Here is a 16,446-nt window from a genome sequence, read left to right on the forward strand (position 1 = left end):
CCTTATACACAAGCCACGACACATTTCTTAGCCTACTCCTTTTCAGTCTAAGTAGGTGTTTGACGCAGACCTGAACTGTTAACCCTACATCGTTCTTTTCCACCGTCAGGTCCAATGGCAACGCCACTGCGAATACTTCAACAGTGACTTGCAACCACCATACCATCAGCTATGGAAATACTCTGTAACCAACCCGAAAGCTGGTTTGGGCAACATAGTACTTTCCTTGGCGTGGTCCTATTGGAGGTGCTAAGTCTTGTCTCCTTTCTATCTTTGAAAGGAGGTCCCTGACCGGGGGACCTACAGTTTAACGTGGACTTCAAATCGCGATGCATTTTGGCAGTTTTCGCACAAAGTCCTTTCGGGACAACTCGGCAATTGGGAGATCTCGTCACTTTAAGAAATCCGCTACTGATAAAAGACCGTCTGGTGGAAAGAAGTGGTACTACCGGGTCATTATAGTAATGAAGGCGCAGCTCCTTACGGAGGTACAGTGCGGGCTGTAACTATCGAATGGCACCGAAAACTGGTGGATGTGCTAATGAGTTAATGCAGAACCGATTTATGCTGGAAAAAATTAGTTCCAATTTTGGCCACCAGGTGCTAATCTGGCGCTGTACAGTATCTTGTCGAGGTCTCCGGTTTGCATAAGGAAACTGTGTAAGTGGCAGTTAATAATGAAAAAAAAATCAACATTATGCCTTTCTCATTTGCATTCACAGTGCGCGATTTGGCCAAAACTGGAACCTTTTTTTCAGCTTGAATCTGTTTCGCATTAACGCATTAGAATATTTATCAAGTTTCGCTGCCATATGATAATTACAGCCCTCACTGGACGTATGTGAGTAACTGCATTTTAATCAGGACCACTCGATATATCACACTACAGGTTAGTGTATGTACTTTGTTGAACACTGAAGAGGTTGTAAAATATAATTTCAACTGGAAAAAAACCAAGCATGTTTAACACAACCTTAATAGGAACTGTAACATGGCGAGAGTAATTTACCATATTTAAACATCAATGTGTTTGGGTATTTCCGGCTCCACGTGTGTTCTGTGTATGTTTTGGAGATTAGTAATGACCGAAAGTATTACAGAAACCGCAGGAATTTGGAATCTATTCCTAGAGCCACTTATTGTTCGCTGTTGTAACTCAGAGAGGTTTTGACAGCGCACATACGGAAAATCCCAACACACATCGAGTTCTCCACTACCTGGTATCATCTCTCATCTTAATGACTACAGCATTCTCCCATTATCGGGGTGTGGATTATCCGGTTTGCGGTTTGCATAGTTTGCGTGATTTTTGAAAAAAAAGTATAACGAAACCTGTTGTCTTCTGTTAGATTCAGAACAAATATTTTCGTTTAGAGCGCAATGTTATGCATGTGACTCACGTTATATCATTCACACCGAGGCATTGAAATCAGCTCATCTGTTATTAGAGTATGCAGACTCTTTTTTCTTTTTTCTTTTTTTTTTTTGATTGTACCAATGTTTTGGCTCTACTGAAAATGAGGACCGTCGTCAGGAAAAATGTTAATGGAAAACAGAAACAGAAAAATTTGGGAGATTGTTTCCCTAAAATGAACTGAAAGCAAATGATGTAAAACACAGTTTTTCTAGTGTAATTTTGTAAATAAATTGTTAGTTTCCGGCGAATAACGTACAAGTAATGCAGTGTATTTCGGAAAGTGACATGTAGCACGTTTTGTAAATACAGCAAGTAGCTTGCGGTATTTTGTATTATTCGTGTTTTTGGTTATCTGTGCCGTCTCGAGTCCGCGTTAGCGCGAGGTAACTAAGACCGGCTGCATTTTCTATTTGACGTACAAAAGGCCACGGAAGCATAAGAATAAGGGTATTATTGGACAGCATAATGTAGAAGATATGGCTGAAGGAATAAAATACTGTATATTAAAGAGAATAAGATGCCGCTAGGTACAGCTTCGAAACGATTGAAGGTGCCAAGGAACATTCTGCGTCCTAAGCTGATCACGAGGATTTCGGACAAAAGGCAAACTAGTAAAGGCACAAATATCAGAAATGACAGTTAAGGATCAGGATTCATCCTTTCACTGTTAGAGTCGAAAGACTTTCCTGCGACAGTAAGGGAGCTGTCATATCAGTTCTTTACCAACATCCCTCTTTCGGCAGAGCAACGAACAACAGTGGATATCGCTGACGTAACACATTAAACGAGAAGAGGCTTGTTAACTATTCTGCAAACTGCGGTGGCTTATTCTATTCAAACAAATCTGGTAAATTTTTAGTGCAATATGTTGGACGATGTGAACATAGGTGTGAACATAATGGCGAAATATAGCGATTCATGTGATAACTGCAAAAAGAGTTGAAATTTAATGAACTAGGTGCGATATCGAGCTCACCCTCACTCAGGAACAAGCTGATTTTTGAACTTGTTTTATTGCTAAACAAAACTTCGGAATATAATAATGATTTTCTGTAGTTCACTGCCAAGTAACATAGTTTGATGAAACGTGGACCATACGTAGAAAACACTGCTGCAACATACTACAGAAAGCAACTGAAAGAAATACGTTATGAGACGAACAAAAGTGACATTTTTATTCGAAGACAATAATTAAAGCAAGTGGTCGCCATTAATGATACCCCTTGGACATTACAAGAGGCAAGACAAGGTTTTTAATTGGGTGTGTGATTATCTCGGATACCAATGCGTGCTCTCCAACGATCTCCCACGCTGGGGTCATAAGGTTAGTAAGGAGTTATAGTGCTAGGGTGTTCTATTTCTCCACCAGCGCTATTGACAGCTGCTGTATGATAGTTGGTACATGTACACGTGCTGCAATACGTCTGCCCAACTAATCCCACAGGTATTCGATGGGATTTAAGTTGGCGGAACTGGAAGGTCACTCCATTCGTCGGATATCCTCTCGTACAAAGAGCTCCTCCACTTGGTGCAGTTCGGTGCGGTCGCGCAATGTCGTCCCTAAAAAGAAGTCAAGGTCGAACGCATCCCCGAAAAAACGTATACAAGGTGGTCCATTGATAGTGACCAGGCCAAATATCTCACGAAATAAGCATCAAACGAAAAATCTACAAAGAACGAAATTTACGGTTGGCCCGCTAGATGGTGCTGCCATGGGGCAAACGGATACCAACTGCGTTTCTTTTAAATAGGAACCCCCATTTTTTATTACATATTCGTGTAGTACGTAAAGAAATATGAATGTTTTAATTGGACTACTTTTTTCGCTTTGTGATAGATGGCGCTGCAATAGTCAAAAACGTATAAGTACGTGGTATCACGTAACATTCCGCCAGTGCGGACGGTATTTGCTTCGTGATACATTACCCGTGTTAAAATGGACCGTTTACCAATTGCGGAAAAGGTCGATATCGTGTTGATGTATGGCTAGTGTGATCAAAATGCCCAACGGAAGTGTGCTATGTACGCTGCTCGGTATCCTGGACGACGTCATCCAAGTGTCCTGACCGTTTGCCGGATACTTACGTTATTTAAGGAAACAGGAAGTGTTCAGCCACATGAGAAGCGTCAACCACGACCTGCAACAAATCATAATGCCCAAGTAGGTGTTTTACCTGCTGTCGCGGCTAATCTCTACATCAGTAACAGACAAATTGCGCGAGAATCGGGAATCTCAAAAACGTCGGTGTTGAGAATGCTACATCAATATCGATTGCACCCGTACCGTATTTCTGTGCACCATAAATTGCATGGCGACGACTTTGAACGTCGTGTACAGTTCTGCCACTGGGCACAAGAGAAGTTACGGGGCGATGACAGATTTTTTGCACGCGTTCTATTTAGCGACGAAGCGTCATTCACCAACAGCGGTAACGTAAACCGGCATAATATGCACTATTGGGCAACGGAAAATCTACGGTGGCTGCGACAAGTGGAACACTGGCGACTTTGGCGGTTTAATGTATGGTGCGGCATTATGGGAGGAAGGATAATTGGCCCCCATTTTATCGATGGCAATCTAAATGGAGCAATGTATGCTGATTTCCTACGTAATGTTCTACCGATGTTACTACAAGATGTTTTATTGCATGACAGAATGGCGAAGTACTTCCAACATGATGGATGTCCGGCACATAGCTCGCGTGCGGTTGAAGCGGTATTGAATAGCATATTTCATGACAGGTGGATTGGTCGTCGAAGCACCGCAGATTCACCGGATCTAGCGTCCCTGGATTTCTTTCTGTGGGGAAAGTTGAAGGACATTTACTATCGTGATCCACCGACAACGCCTGACAACATGCGGCAGAGCATTATCAATGCATGTGTGAACATTACGGAAGGCGAACTACTCGCTGTTGAGAGGAATGTCGATACACGTATTGCCAAATGCACTGAGGTTGACGGACATCATTTTGAACATTTATTCCATTAATGTGGTATTTACAGGTAATCATGCTGTAACAGTATGCGTTCTCAGAAATGGTAAGTTCACAAAGGTACATATATCACATTGGAACAACCGAAATAAAATGTTCAAACGTGTCTGCGTTCTGTATTTTAATTTAAAAAACTTACCTGTTACTGACTGTTCGTTTAAAATTATGAGCCATATGTTTGTGACTATTACAGCGTCATCTATCACAAAGCGAAAAAAGTGGTCCAACTAAAATATTAATATTTCTTTACGTACTACACGAATATGTAATAAAAAATGGGGGTTCCTATTTTTAAAAAAACGCAGTTGATACCCGTTTGACCTATGGTAGTGCCATCTAGTGGGCCAACCATAGCGCCATCTGGTTTCCCCCATCAAGCTAGACAAGTTTCGTAATTTGTAGTTTTTTCGTTTGACGCTTATTTCGTGAGATATTTGGCACGGTCAAGATCAATGGACCACTCTGTATAGGGTAGGAGTACAATGTGATCATAAGTTGACCACTGAGTGTACTGTGTTCAAGGATTTGAAGGTCACTGTGTCCATGCAACTTTATTTGCCCCAACACTATAACACCTGGACCGGCAAAACTGTATTACCCCACAACGTTCCTGGGTGCATTAAGTGTTCCAACCCTCTCCATATGAGCATTGTCGAATATGATCGTTTTGGCGGTCCAGGTGTTATGCTGTGGGGAAGCTTAATCTGCATGGGCGTACACTCGACCACATCTTTGAACACGATACTCTCGCCGGCCTGTATGGCCGAGCGGTTCTAGGCGCTTCAGTCTGGAACCACGCGACCGCTACGGTCGCAGGTTCGAATCCTGCCTCGGGCATGGATGTGTGTGATGTCCTTAGGTTAGTTAGGTTTAAGTAGTTCTAAGTTCTAGGGGATTGATGACCTCAGATGTTAAGTCCCATAGTGCTCAGAACCATTTTTGAACGATACTCTCATGAGTCAACGTTACTGGGAACTGCACTCCTTCCCCTTGTGAGTATTTTAAGGGGTGCATATGGCCGTGAGGTGAGTTACATGGATGAAAATGCGCGACCCCATCGAACAGGGCACGTAGAGGATCTCTTGGAGCGACAGGATATTCGTCGAGTGGACTGGCCTGCTCGTTACCCCCAATTTAATCACAAAAAAAGGTTCAAACGGCTCTGAGCACTATGGGACTTAACATCTGAGGTCATCAGTCCCCTAGAACTTAGAACTACTTAAACCTAACTAACCTAAGGACACCACACACATCCACGCCCGAGGCAGGATTCGAACCTGCGATCGTAGCGTCGCGCGGTTCCAGAGTGAAGCGCCTAGAACCTCTCGGCCACAAGGGCCGGCATTTAATCACATCGAGCACCTATGGGATGCGTTGGGGCACTGTAGCAGATCCACGTGCACCAATAACCATCCAGCCGTGCTTGCGGGAGAATGAACTGCCCTAGCACAAGAACTTACCAACCTTGTAGACAGCATGGGAGAACATTGTAGAGCAAGCATTAGCGCCTGTGGTGATCACACCCCCTTTTAAGACCCTTCTTCTGCCTCTTTTAATGTCCAAGGGGCGATCATTAATGATGGGGTTTTTATTTTAATTATTGTCATTTTTGTTCTCCTTACTCCGTATTTTTTTCAGTTACTTTCTGTAGTATGTTGTAGCAATGTTTCCCATCTATGGTCCAAGTTTCATAGAGCTATGTCACCTCGCAGCGACACATAATGTGAAAGATACTTTCGTCCTTAAATTTTTCGCACCGGTGTGGCACGCAGAAGAGCTTCTGCTAAGCGTGGAAGGCAGGACAGGGGTACGGCACAAGTGAAGTTGCGGGGTGGGCTGTAAGTCGTGCCTGGATGGACAGCTCAGTCGGTAACGCCACTTCCTTCGAAAGGCAGTGTCGAGGTCTGGTTAGGCAGACATGCGTAATCTACCAGGAACTTTCAAAAACAGCGCACATTCCGCTGCAGAGTTAAACGTTGATCCTGGACTTCATTCTTCTGTTTTCTATAGCATTGCATGGTAGTGAAACGTGGACTGTGGGAAAACCGGAACAGAAGATAATCGAAGCATTTGATATGTTGTGCTACAGACGAATGTTGAAAATTAGGTAGACTGATTTGGTGGTAAGGTCTTATGGGACCAAACTGCCGAGGTCATCGGTCCCGAAGCTTACTACTTAACTTACGGTAAGGACGACACACACACACACACACACACACACACACACACACACACACACACACACGAGGGAGGACTCGAACCTCCTCCGACGGGGGGAATGAGGAGGTTCTGTGCAGAATCGGAGAGGAAAGGAATATATGGAAAACATTGACAAGGGGGTGGTTCAAATGGCTCTGAGCACTATGGGACTTAACATCTCAGGTCATCAGTCCCCTAGAACTTAGAACTACTTAAACCTAACCAACCTAAGAAGATCACACACATCCATACCCGAGGCAGGATTCGAACCTGCGACCGTAGCGGTCGCGTGGTTCCAGACTGAAGCGCCTAGAACCGCTCGGCCACACCGGCCGGCCAAGGAGAAGGGACAGGATGGTAAAACATCTATTAAGACATCAGAGAATGACTCCCATGGTACTAGAGGGGCTACAGGGCAAAAACTGTAGAGGATGACAGAGATTGGAATACATCCAGCAAATAATTGAGGACGTAGGTTGCAAGTGCTACTCTGAGATGAAGAGCTTGGCACAGGAGAGGATTCCGTGGCGGGCCGCATCAAACCAGTCAGAAGACTGGTGACTCAAAAGAAGAAAACGGGATATACCGGCCGCCCGTGATGGTACATATCAAACACGTAAGTATGACTTGTGTAATGGCGTGGAGTTCCGTCATGATTCTGTTGTCGTGTAGGATCGAACTTTCAAGGAGCATGTACGGTAGATAAAAAACAGATCTTTGTTGCTTTCAGGTGCATTGCACGAGTGTCAAATGTATCCTCTATCCAAACCCTCAGCGAGAGTTACAGGTCTGAGCGCTGGATCTACTAGCTTGGCTTTTGTTAACTTCGCAGATATTGTACGACAGAGCGATTCTACCTGTCTCTGGACTTTCCATGGTGAGAACAGCACCTATGAAGCTGGGGAATTGCTGCTGTACGTTGCAAATAAAGCTGTCTCGCAAAGCACTTTGTTATTTTCCAGTGATTCATGGAACGCGGTCTGACGGCTGATCGTGAGCTAATATATTCGAAAATGGTGGCACGTTTCCAAGCGCCGCTACAGTTATCTCTTCGACATTGTGATTCTTCGTGAGTCTTCGTGGGACAGATAAATTGGTCTTTAGAATGTCGGTTGGAAAATTTCAGGAGGAGGCCAGCAAAGTGTTACTTTTTTACAAGCAGCTGCAGTCGTGCAGAGTGAAACGATGCCGACGGCTCGACAGTGAACTCTGCGAGTTCTGTTCTTTTTGACATCATTTCCAGTATTTTGTAGAAAGAGTTGTTTACAAATGGTAGTCTCACCCATTAATAGTTGCAATGAACACATTCATCGTCATTGCTATACACTACACTTACAAGTTTCCCTCAGTCGCGTAACCCGACCGGTTAGCTGTATCCCGTAAACTTCGCCAAGTGAAATGTGTGCTCAGTTAAGGTGGAGGAAATTTCCACTAACCCTACAATTAGAACTCGTGCTAATGAGGAAGAGTTCTGGTTCGAGCAGGGTCTATAACGGCAATGGGAGCTCAGTAAAAGTTACGTAAATGGCATCTATAAACATTTTGTGACTGACTGCATGAAAAAAACAATACTTAACTTGTAAGACAAACAGCAGTTAATTGCACATCACACAAAAGATTCTTTTGAATACGCATTTTTCGCATTCGTTCCACAAGAAACTGTTCAACTTTTTACTTCTTGATGAGAGCGGTGTGTCATTGCACTGTTTTATTAGTACCATCTTATAAAGCAGTTGGAAACGGAAGGCTGAATTTTGAGGCCTGGTGGTTATAAATGTCATTGTAGACAGTGCTCTAGCTCCAGGGCACTTCGAAATACAACGATGGATGATTCAGAGACCAAACAGTTGACACTTGGAGAACGCGGAAAACTGTAGCCTTTGCGACATAGAGCATAAGCTTTGAATTCGTTGAGGTAAATATGGTACCAAATTTGACAAATCTATCGGGTTGTTGTTGCAGTTGGAACCAGCTAAAATCAAACCCTTCTGTCCTTGGATTCATGCAGAAGTTAGATATTAATTACACTCAAAAAGGTCAAGTAGTTCCTCTGCAGTACCATAACACACTGATGTATCTGCGAGTAGGTCTTGACAGAACTTGCAAGCACACCCATGTACACATGCACCTGCACACACACACGCACGTACACAATCAAACAAACAACAATTTGTATGAGGAACAGTCAGATTTGCAAACTGGTTAGACACACCAGAGCCATCTTTGTTTCGGCTGTGTTTTTCTACCACTGGGTACTCTTCCTCAATCTGGTGCAGGTTACCTCATGAAAAATAAAATCTTGGAGAAGCTGCAAGGTAAGAAGAGCCGCCGGAGAAATCAGAAGAGCTAACTACCTGAGACGGCCCGAAGGAGGGTCTTTGAAGAAGTTGATACCAAGATAAGCAATACACTTGAAACATTGGGATAATATTATTATCTGAATCATCCTAAGCCTAATCTAGGACAGAATTGCTTTCCATTTTGCAAACAGAGACGCTGGCAGAAAACTTAATATTAAGTGGAGAGCATTGGAAATTCAGCACTGTGACATATCAGAATATATGCGAATTATTCTGTTTCGCACCCTACTTTCCAGAACAGACTGTATGGCTTTGAAAGAAACATTCTGTAGCAGGTACATAATCTTGAAAAAGTTGACAACTTGTACGTGGGGAGCAAAACCCCTGGTTCTCAATCAACTGCATTTGGGGCTGTTTGGGTGTGAGAGAAATAGTTTAGGGAGCATCGGTTTACACCAGGCATGTAGACGTCAGTCACTTAGTTAAGGTCTGCATCAGGCCAACCTATCTCCGAAGGTCTACCTGTTGTCCGGCATTAGCCCCGCCCACAAGACGTCGGGTGTTGGGAGACAGAGAATAGATTGAAAACCGTAAACACTTCTTGTACAATAATACAGTTGCGTCATGTCCACGGTAAGTTTTTTCAGTGAACGCTACCATTAGACGTCAAATGTTAGAAATGTTTTCCTGTGGCAAGAGAATGTTCCTAAGAAAGAGTGCTTCACTTCAGGGGAAGAAGCGAAATGCAGCTATCATCTACCCTACATTACGTGGAGATGCTCAATAGAGCAAGGACAGGAGTTTCAAGAGCCAGAACAATTTTGGTCACCTGAGGGGAATGAGGTGAATGTTACGTGCACCTGCGAAGCAATCCGGACACTTAATAATATTTCATAACTTGGACGAATCCTGTGCTATGGAAGACGTTTAAAATGCCACCATAAAGGGCATAACAGCTGCGAAATACTGGACCGGGAAAGAGAAAAGAAGTGACGGGGAAACTTATTGTAAGCCTCTCAAGTGCTCAATAGCTCCCTGAGACAAGACGAAAGGGGGTGGGGAAGAAGAAAGAAGACACCTCACTTCTGCCCATGAATGACATAGGTCGAGTAACTACCACTCGCCATACCGAAAGCTGTATATTAGGGAAGGCTCTGATCACAATCCGATAAGGAGTGGTGGGATATAAGGAGAACACTTAACATCGGACTTCAGTACAGGTGACGTAAATTATATCAATACCCTCTGTCCTCAGCATCACGCGGTTTTAACGACTTACACTAGATGACGCCAGTGACAGCAAAACTTTGTATTTTAGTGTTAAATGTAAAAAAAGCCTAACTCAGCCGAAACTGGAGATAACAGTTGATACAAATTATGTAGACTGAGCTTTTCGTGAGATGATACAACATTATCAGTGACTACTTCTGTGACAAAATACAACCTCTCTGTAAAAAAAAGTGTCTTGTTTACATTAGTGTTAACGCAGTAGTTGATTCGGAGACTTCGTCTCAAGAACAAGAACAAAGACTTTTTTCACGATCCTTAAACTGTTCGTTGAATTACATTTACTTTAAATTCAGACATTTTGGATTAGAACTGACTATGGCCGTTCAGTTGAAAATACAAATTACTGTAACGAATCAAATTTATTGTTCTTCACACTAAGCGTTTTGGAGCATTATCCCTCCGTCATCATGTGGATTTATTGCAATTATTGATTTACATTTCAAGTTAATCATAGTTGATTTGACGGTACAGCATTCTCCATAATCAGCATGTGGCCAGCTCATGTTATATAAATTACTAACCAATCAAGGGACCAGTACTCCATTTTCACAGGCAACCGAGTAGTTTTCCATCTGCGCATTAAGGATTCCCACTTGCCAGCCCAGTTTAAACGACGATATTACGATTGCACCGTGAGTACTTTAAACTTCGTACATAAAAGAAAAGCCATTGAGATTGCCGAGCTACAGGTTCGTCACATACCGTTGTGTATGTGGTGTTTTGGACTCTACGAGCAGGTGAGTCAGTTGCGTAACTGCTGCAAAACATCCTCCTGGGAATGAGGCGACGCCAGACGTTCTCGGCAGCACTTAAATCTAAAAATAAATGCAAACTGATGGAAACATCGATGAAATCTGGTAAAGCGAAGCACGTGACCATAACAATAATGACGGGTGCGGTGAGAGTTGATAGAGTATCGAAATCTACGCGTGCCGGTAATGAGAGAATATTCAGTCTTGTGGTATACATCTCTTCGTGTATTTATAGGAACAAGGTAATGCAAAGCCTAAATGATGAACGTGTAAAAGAAAGAGTAGGGAATCTTCAATATTAAATAGTGCAATACATTACAGTGTAAGCCATTTTGGCGCTCTGAATACCACTGAATGCATAAAGCAAATAGATAAAACGCGGCACAAGTTGATATAAGTTTCTTGTGGTGGCCATCTTCGCAGCAACTGTGTGTAAACTGCAGTAGCTCAGAAGGAAACCGCCTTTTGCATGCTGCACATTAAATTTTAAAAAAAAATATATATTTAACTTGTGCACTCAGATGCATTTCGTCTTAGTTACAGGGAATTTTCAGTTTCAGAGAGCGTCTAATTCATTATTTGTTGGCTAAACTGCTTCCTCTCGTAACTGCAAACTTTCAACCAGTTTCTCACAAGAGAGAAAGCTGTTGGGTTTACAGATAATGATTTAGACGCTGATCTGACTCGCACTTAAGATGTCCTGTAACTAATGCGAAACGCGTCTGAATCAACTACCTTAACATGCAGCATGAAGAAGGCGTTTTTCTGTTGAACTACTGTAATTTAAAAGTTGAAATATTTACGGCAACCAAAACGCTATACAGTCTCCACCATCCGCTCGAGTATGCGCTTACATACATACATATCACACACACACACACACACACACACACACACACACACACACACACACACACACACGTTTATAAATCTAGGTTGTTGTTGTGGTCTTCAGTCCAGAGACTGGTTTGATGCAGCTCTCCGTGCTACTCTATCCTGTGCAAGCTTCTTCATCTCCCAGTACCTACTGCAACCTACACCCTTCTGAATCTGTTTAGTGTATCCATCTCTTGGTCTCCCTCTACGGTTTTTACCCTCCACGCTGCCCTCCAATACTAAATTGGTGATCCCTTGATGACTCAGAACATGTCCTACCAACCGATCCCTTCTTCTAGTGAAGTTGTGCCACAAATTTCTCTTCTCCCCAATTCTATTCAATACCTCCTCATTAGTTATGTGATCTAACCATCTAATCTTTAGCATCCTTCTGTAGCACTACATTTCGAAAGCTTCTATTCTCTTCTACTCAGTTATACCATGCCTAACCCCGTATGTTTACACTACAATAGGGTGTCACGGATCCTGACATTGCGTTAATCGACAATTCCTTTAAGAAGCGTGAGCAACAGCAACAATAGTCGTGTATTATCGAGGCGTAGTAATAATGGTCAAATATATGCAGTAGCGTGGGGTGATACATTTGTCCCTGTTTGCCCGTACGTAGACGCAGTTAAGTTTATTTCCGTACTTAGAAATATACTCACCACCCCTTTGGGCGTTGGCTGTCGCCGCGACGAGTAGAAGCGTGATTATAATCAACGCCCACCTCGCGATTCCCGAGCGGGAGAAGGAACGTCGCACTGCCATGTTGCCAACAATGGAACACTCACATCACGCACGTCCGCACTCTCCGACTGTTGCCGGCCGACTGAAACACCGGTGCCCGCGCAGACTCCCGGCCCAGCTGGCGGCAGCGCTCTCCGCTGACGTCACAGTTTTGAAGACCGCGCACGCGTATAGAAAGCTGTCCCGTTCGCAGCCGCCTCTACCTGCCTTGTTGTTGGGGTACTGCAGCAGTTCAGCTTCTCAGAAAACAGGTTTCGCTCTCACCGCGGGGACATTGGCGACCGATCACGGTGACCTTTGGGATCCCGGTACAGGATTCATCGTTATTTCCATAGGTTGCCTCTTCAAGGTCCAAAGGATGCTATTCAACATGGTTCTTCGCCTAGCGTAGTCCGACCAACACTTCACGAAGACGTTATAATGTTGTCTTTCATTCTGGAAGAAAACAATACCTTCTGAATACAATATCTACTCAAAGATACCCCGACAATTACAGTACTTGCCGTTAAAATTACTACACCACGAAGATGACGTGCTACAGACGCGAAATTTAACCGACAGGAAGAAGATGCTGTGATATGCAAAGCTTTTCAGAGCATTCACACAAGGTTGGCACCGGTGGCGACACCTACAACGTGCTGACTTGAGGAAAGTTTCCATCCGATTTCTCATACACAAACAGCAGTTGACCGGCGTTGCCTGGTGAAACGTTGTTGTGATGCCTCGTGTATGGAGGAGAAATGCGTACCATCACGTTTCCGACTTTGATAAAGGTCGGATTGTAGCCTATCGCAACTGCGGTTTATCGTATCGCGACATTGCTGCTCGCGTTGGTCGAGATCCAATGACTGTTAGCAGAATATGGAATCGGTGAGTTCAGGAGGGTAATACTGAACGACGTGCCGGATCCCGAAGGCCTCGTATCACTAGCAGTCGAGATGACAGGCATCTTATCCGCATGGCTGTAATGGATCGTGCAGCGACATCTCGATCCCTGAGTCAACAGATGGGGACGTTTGCAAGACAACAACCATCTGCACGAACAGTTCGACGACGTTTGCAGCAGCATGGACTATCAGCTCGGAGACCATGGCTGCGGTTACCCTTAACGCTGCATCACAGGCAGGAGCGCCTGCGATGGTGTACTCAATGACGAACCTGTGTGCACGAATGGCAAAACGTCATTTTTTCGGATGAATCCAGGTTCTGTTTACAGCATCACGATGGTCGCATCCGTGTTTGTCGACATCGTGGTGAATGCACATTGAAAGCGTGTATTCGTCATCGCCATACGGCGTCTCACCCGGCGTGATGGTATGGGGTGCCATTGGTTACACGTCTCGGTCACCTCTTGTTCGCATTGACGGCACTTTGAACAGTGGACGTTACATTTCAGATGTGTTACGACCCGCGGCTCTACCCTTCATTCGATCTCTGCGAAACCCTACATTTCAGCAGAATAATGCACGGCCGCATTTTGCTGGTCCTGTACTGGCCTTTCTGGATACAGAAAATGTTCGACTGCTGCCCTGGCCATCACATTCTCCAGGTCTCTCACCAACTGAAAACGTCTGGTCAATGGTGGCCGAGCAACTGGCTCATCACAATACGCCAGTCACTACTCTTGATGAACTGTGGTATCGTGTTGAAGTTGCATGGGCAGTTGTACCTGTACACGCCATCCAAGTTCTGTCTGACTCAATGCCCAGGCGTATCAAGGCTGTTATTACGGCCAGAGGTGGTTGTTCTGGGCACTGATTTCTCAGGATCTCTGCACCCAAATTGCGTTAAAATGTAATCACATGTCAGTTCTAGTATAATATATTTGTCCAATGAATACCCGTTTATTATCTGCATTTATTCTTGGTGTAGCAATTTTAATGGCCAGTAGTGTATTAGTGGGCACTAATATAGATGTGTTCACCCTTCGTCTTTATGACGGCTTGAAATTTGCTGGGTACGCTTCCAAAGAAGTGTCTGAATGTCTCTAGTGGAATGGCACCCCTTTCTTCCTCAAGAGTAGAAGCCGGAGAAGCCAGTGATCTTGACGCTGGGGTCAGGAGCGAGGTCGATGATAGACTCATTCCAGAAGTTTTCCATTGGGTTCAGGTCGGGATTCGTGGCAGGTCAGTCCATTTCAGGAATGTTACTGTCCACAAACCATTGCCTCACTGATGCTGCTTTATGACAGTGTGCATTGTCATGATAATACAGTCATCATCTCCGAACTGTTCCTCTACTGTACACGATACCCAGTGCTGCAAATTGTGATAATCTCCATCCACATTTAGCTTTTCCCTAAGGGCAATAAGTGGACCACACCACAATCACGAAAAGCACCTCCACACCGTAAAACCACCTTCTCTGTTCTTCACTCGTATCACTCACTGCACATAATGTCAGATAATGTTCTTCAGAAATTTGCCAAACGCAAATGCTTTAATCGGACTGGCAAAGGGTATAGCGTGGTTCATCACTCCAAATCACTCACTTCCAGTTATCCACAATCCACTGGCGTCCCTCAAGCGCCGCTCGGTCATGACTTCAGAAATGTGTCGCTTATGAGGAGCTGCTCGACCACCGTATTTAACTTCCAGCGCACAGTCTGTGCTAACTGGGCTGCTGGCAGCACTTCGGAACTCACGAGTGATCCCTTACGCTGACTTCATGCGATTTTCTACAACCAACCTCAACAATGCTCGTCAGTTCCTGCGTCTCAATTCATAAGAACTTGATTTTCATGTGTTCTGTAAGATTGTTTATATTGTGTATATTTATGTATTTGTTCACTTGTGCTGAAAGCGCGTTTCCACTTCACAGTCACATCACCAACAGGAAGAATGAAGAAGAAAGGGCTGGTATGCATCAACAGACATTCAACCCTTAAACCGTGGACACACCCCATACAAGTCAGCTACTGGAAGTTCAGATACTTTCGATCAGGTAGCGTGAAGCGGCTGAGGCATGTTATTTAGCGCTCCATGTGGTGACAGTCTGTACTATTAGACAGTATATTTCATATACTCATTTAGTAGTTTTTTGAAAGCGAAAGAGTTGGTATATGATTTTGTAAACTAGAGAATTACGATACTGGTTTTGGGAATTTCGTCTCCCGTGTGCTCATAGTATAAAACACTTCCAAATCTGTACAAAAGTTGAAAATTAGTTTACATATTTTTTCATATGTTCTGTAAGTTTGTTTATATTGTGTACATTTATGTATTTGTTCACTTGTGCTGAAAAGCGCGTTTCATCTAAGTGCTCCTTGCCATACATCTTGTGTCATATGATAGATAGTCCCAGAATTTCTTGACAACGGATAGTTTTGCCAAAGCCTTTAGTATCGTCTGTAACATTTCCAACACTCCAGAAGCATAGTTTTTGTTCTTATTGAAGAGTTCGTTGCTGGATGTTTTTTGTGTAAGTATTTTAAAACAGTGACTCAGTTTCTGAAAACTGCAATAGGCAAGTAGTTGTAGCTGCCGTTGTTGTAGTCTTCAGTTCGAAGACTTGTTTGATGCAGTTCCCCCACTAGTCTATCCTGTTCAGGTCTCCATTTCTTCATAACTACGGCAATTTACATCCATTTGAAGCTGCTTGCTGTATTGAAAGCTTGGTCTCCCTACAATTTTTACACCCCTCATCCACCTCCCCCATTTCCACTGCCAAACTGGCGATTCCTAGATACCTCAACGGATCTCTTATTTAGTACGGGTAAAGCCCCAAATTTTTGGTCTCCCCAATCAAAATGGCTCAAAACTTTGGCAACAGGCCTTACTCCAGTGCCGGCCGCGGTGGTCTCGCGGTTCTAGGCGCGCAGTCCGGAACGGTGCGACTGCTACGGTCGCAGGTTCGAATCCTGCCTC

General features: G+C 43.9%; 1 protein-coding gene across 1 annotated transcript in view; it reads right to left on the reverse strand.

Moving 5' to 3' along the window:
- LOC124794917 (serine protease snake-like) overlaps positions 1 to 12,651 on the reverse strand; it is a 271,581-nt gene extending 258,930 nt beyond the window's left edge. The window contains exon 1 of the mRNA XM_047258621.1: positions 12,499 to 12,651. Within this exon, the coding sequence (XP_047114577.1) occupies positions 12,499 to 12,601 (103 nt within the window). The 5' untranslated portion in view covers positions 12,602 to 12,651. The remainder of the gene's footprint in view (positions 1 to 12,498) is intronic.
- Between the last annotated feature and the right edge of the window lie 3,795 nt (positions 12,652 to 16,446).

This window comes from Schistocerca piceifrons, chromosome 4 (genome assembly GCF_021461385.2).
Source record: "Schistocerca piceifrons isolate TAMUIC-IGC-003096 chromosome 4, iqSchPice1.1, whole genome shotgun sequence".
NCBI classification, from domain to species: Eukaryota; Metazoa; Arthropoda; class Insecta; order Orthoptera; family Acrididae; genus Schistocerca; species Schistocerca piceifrons.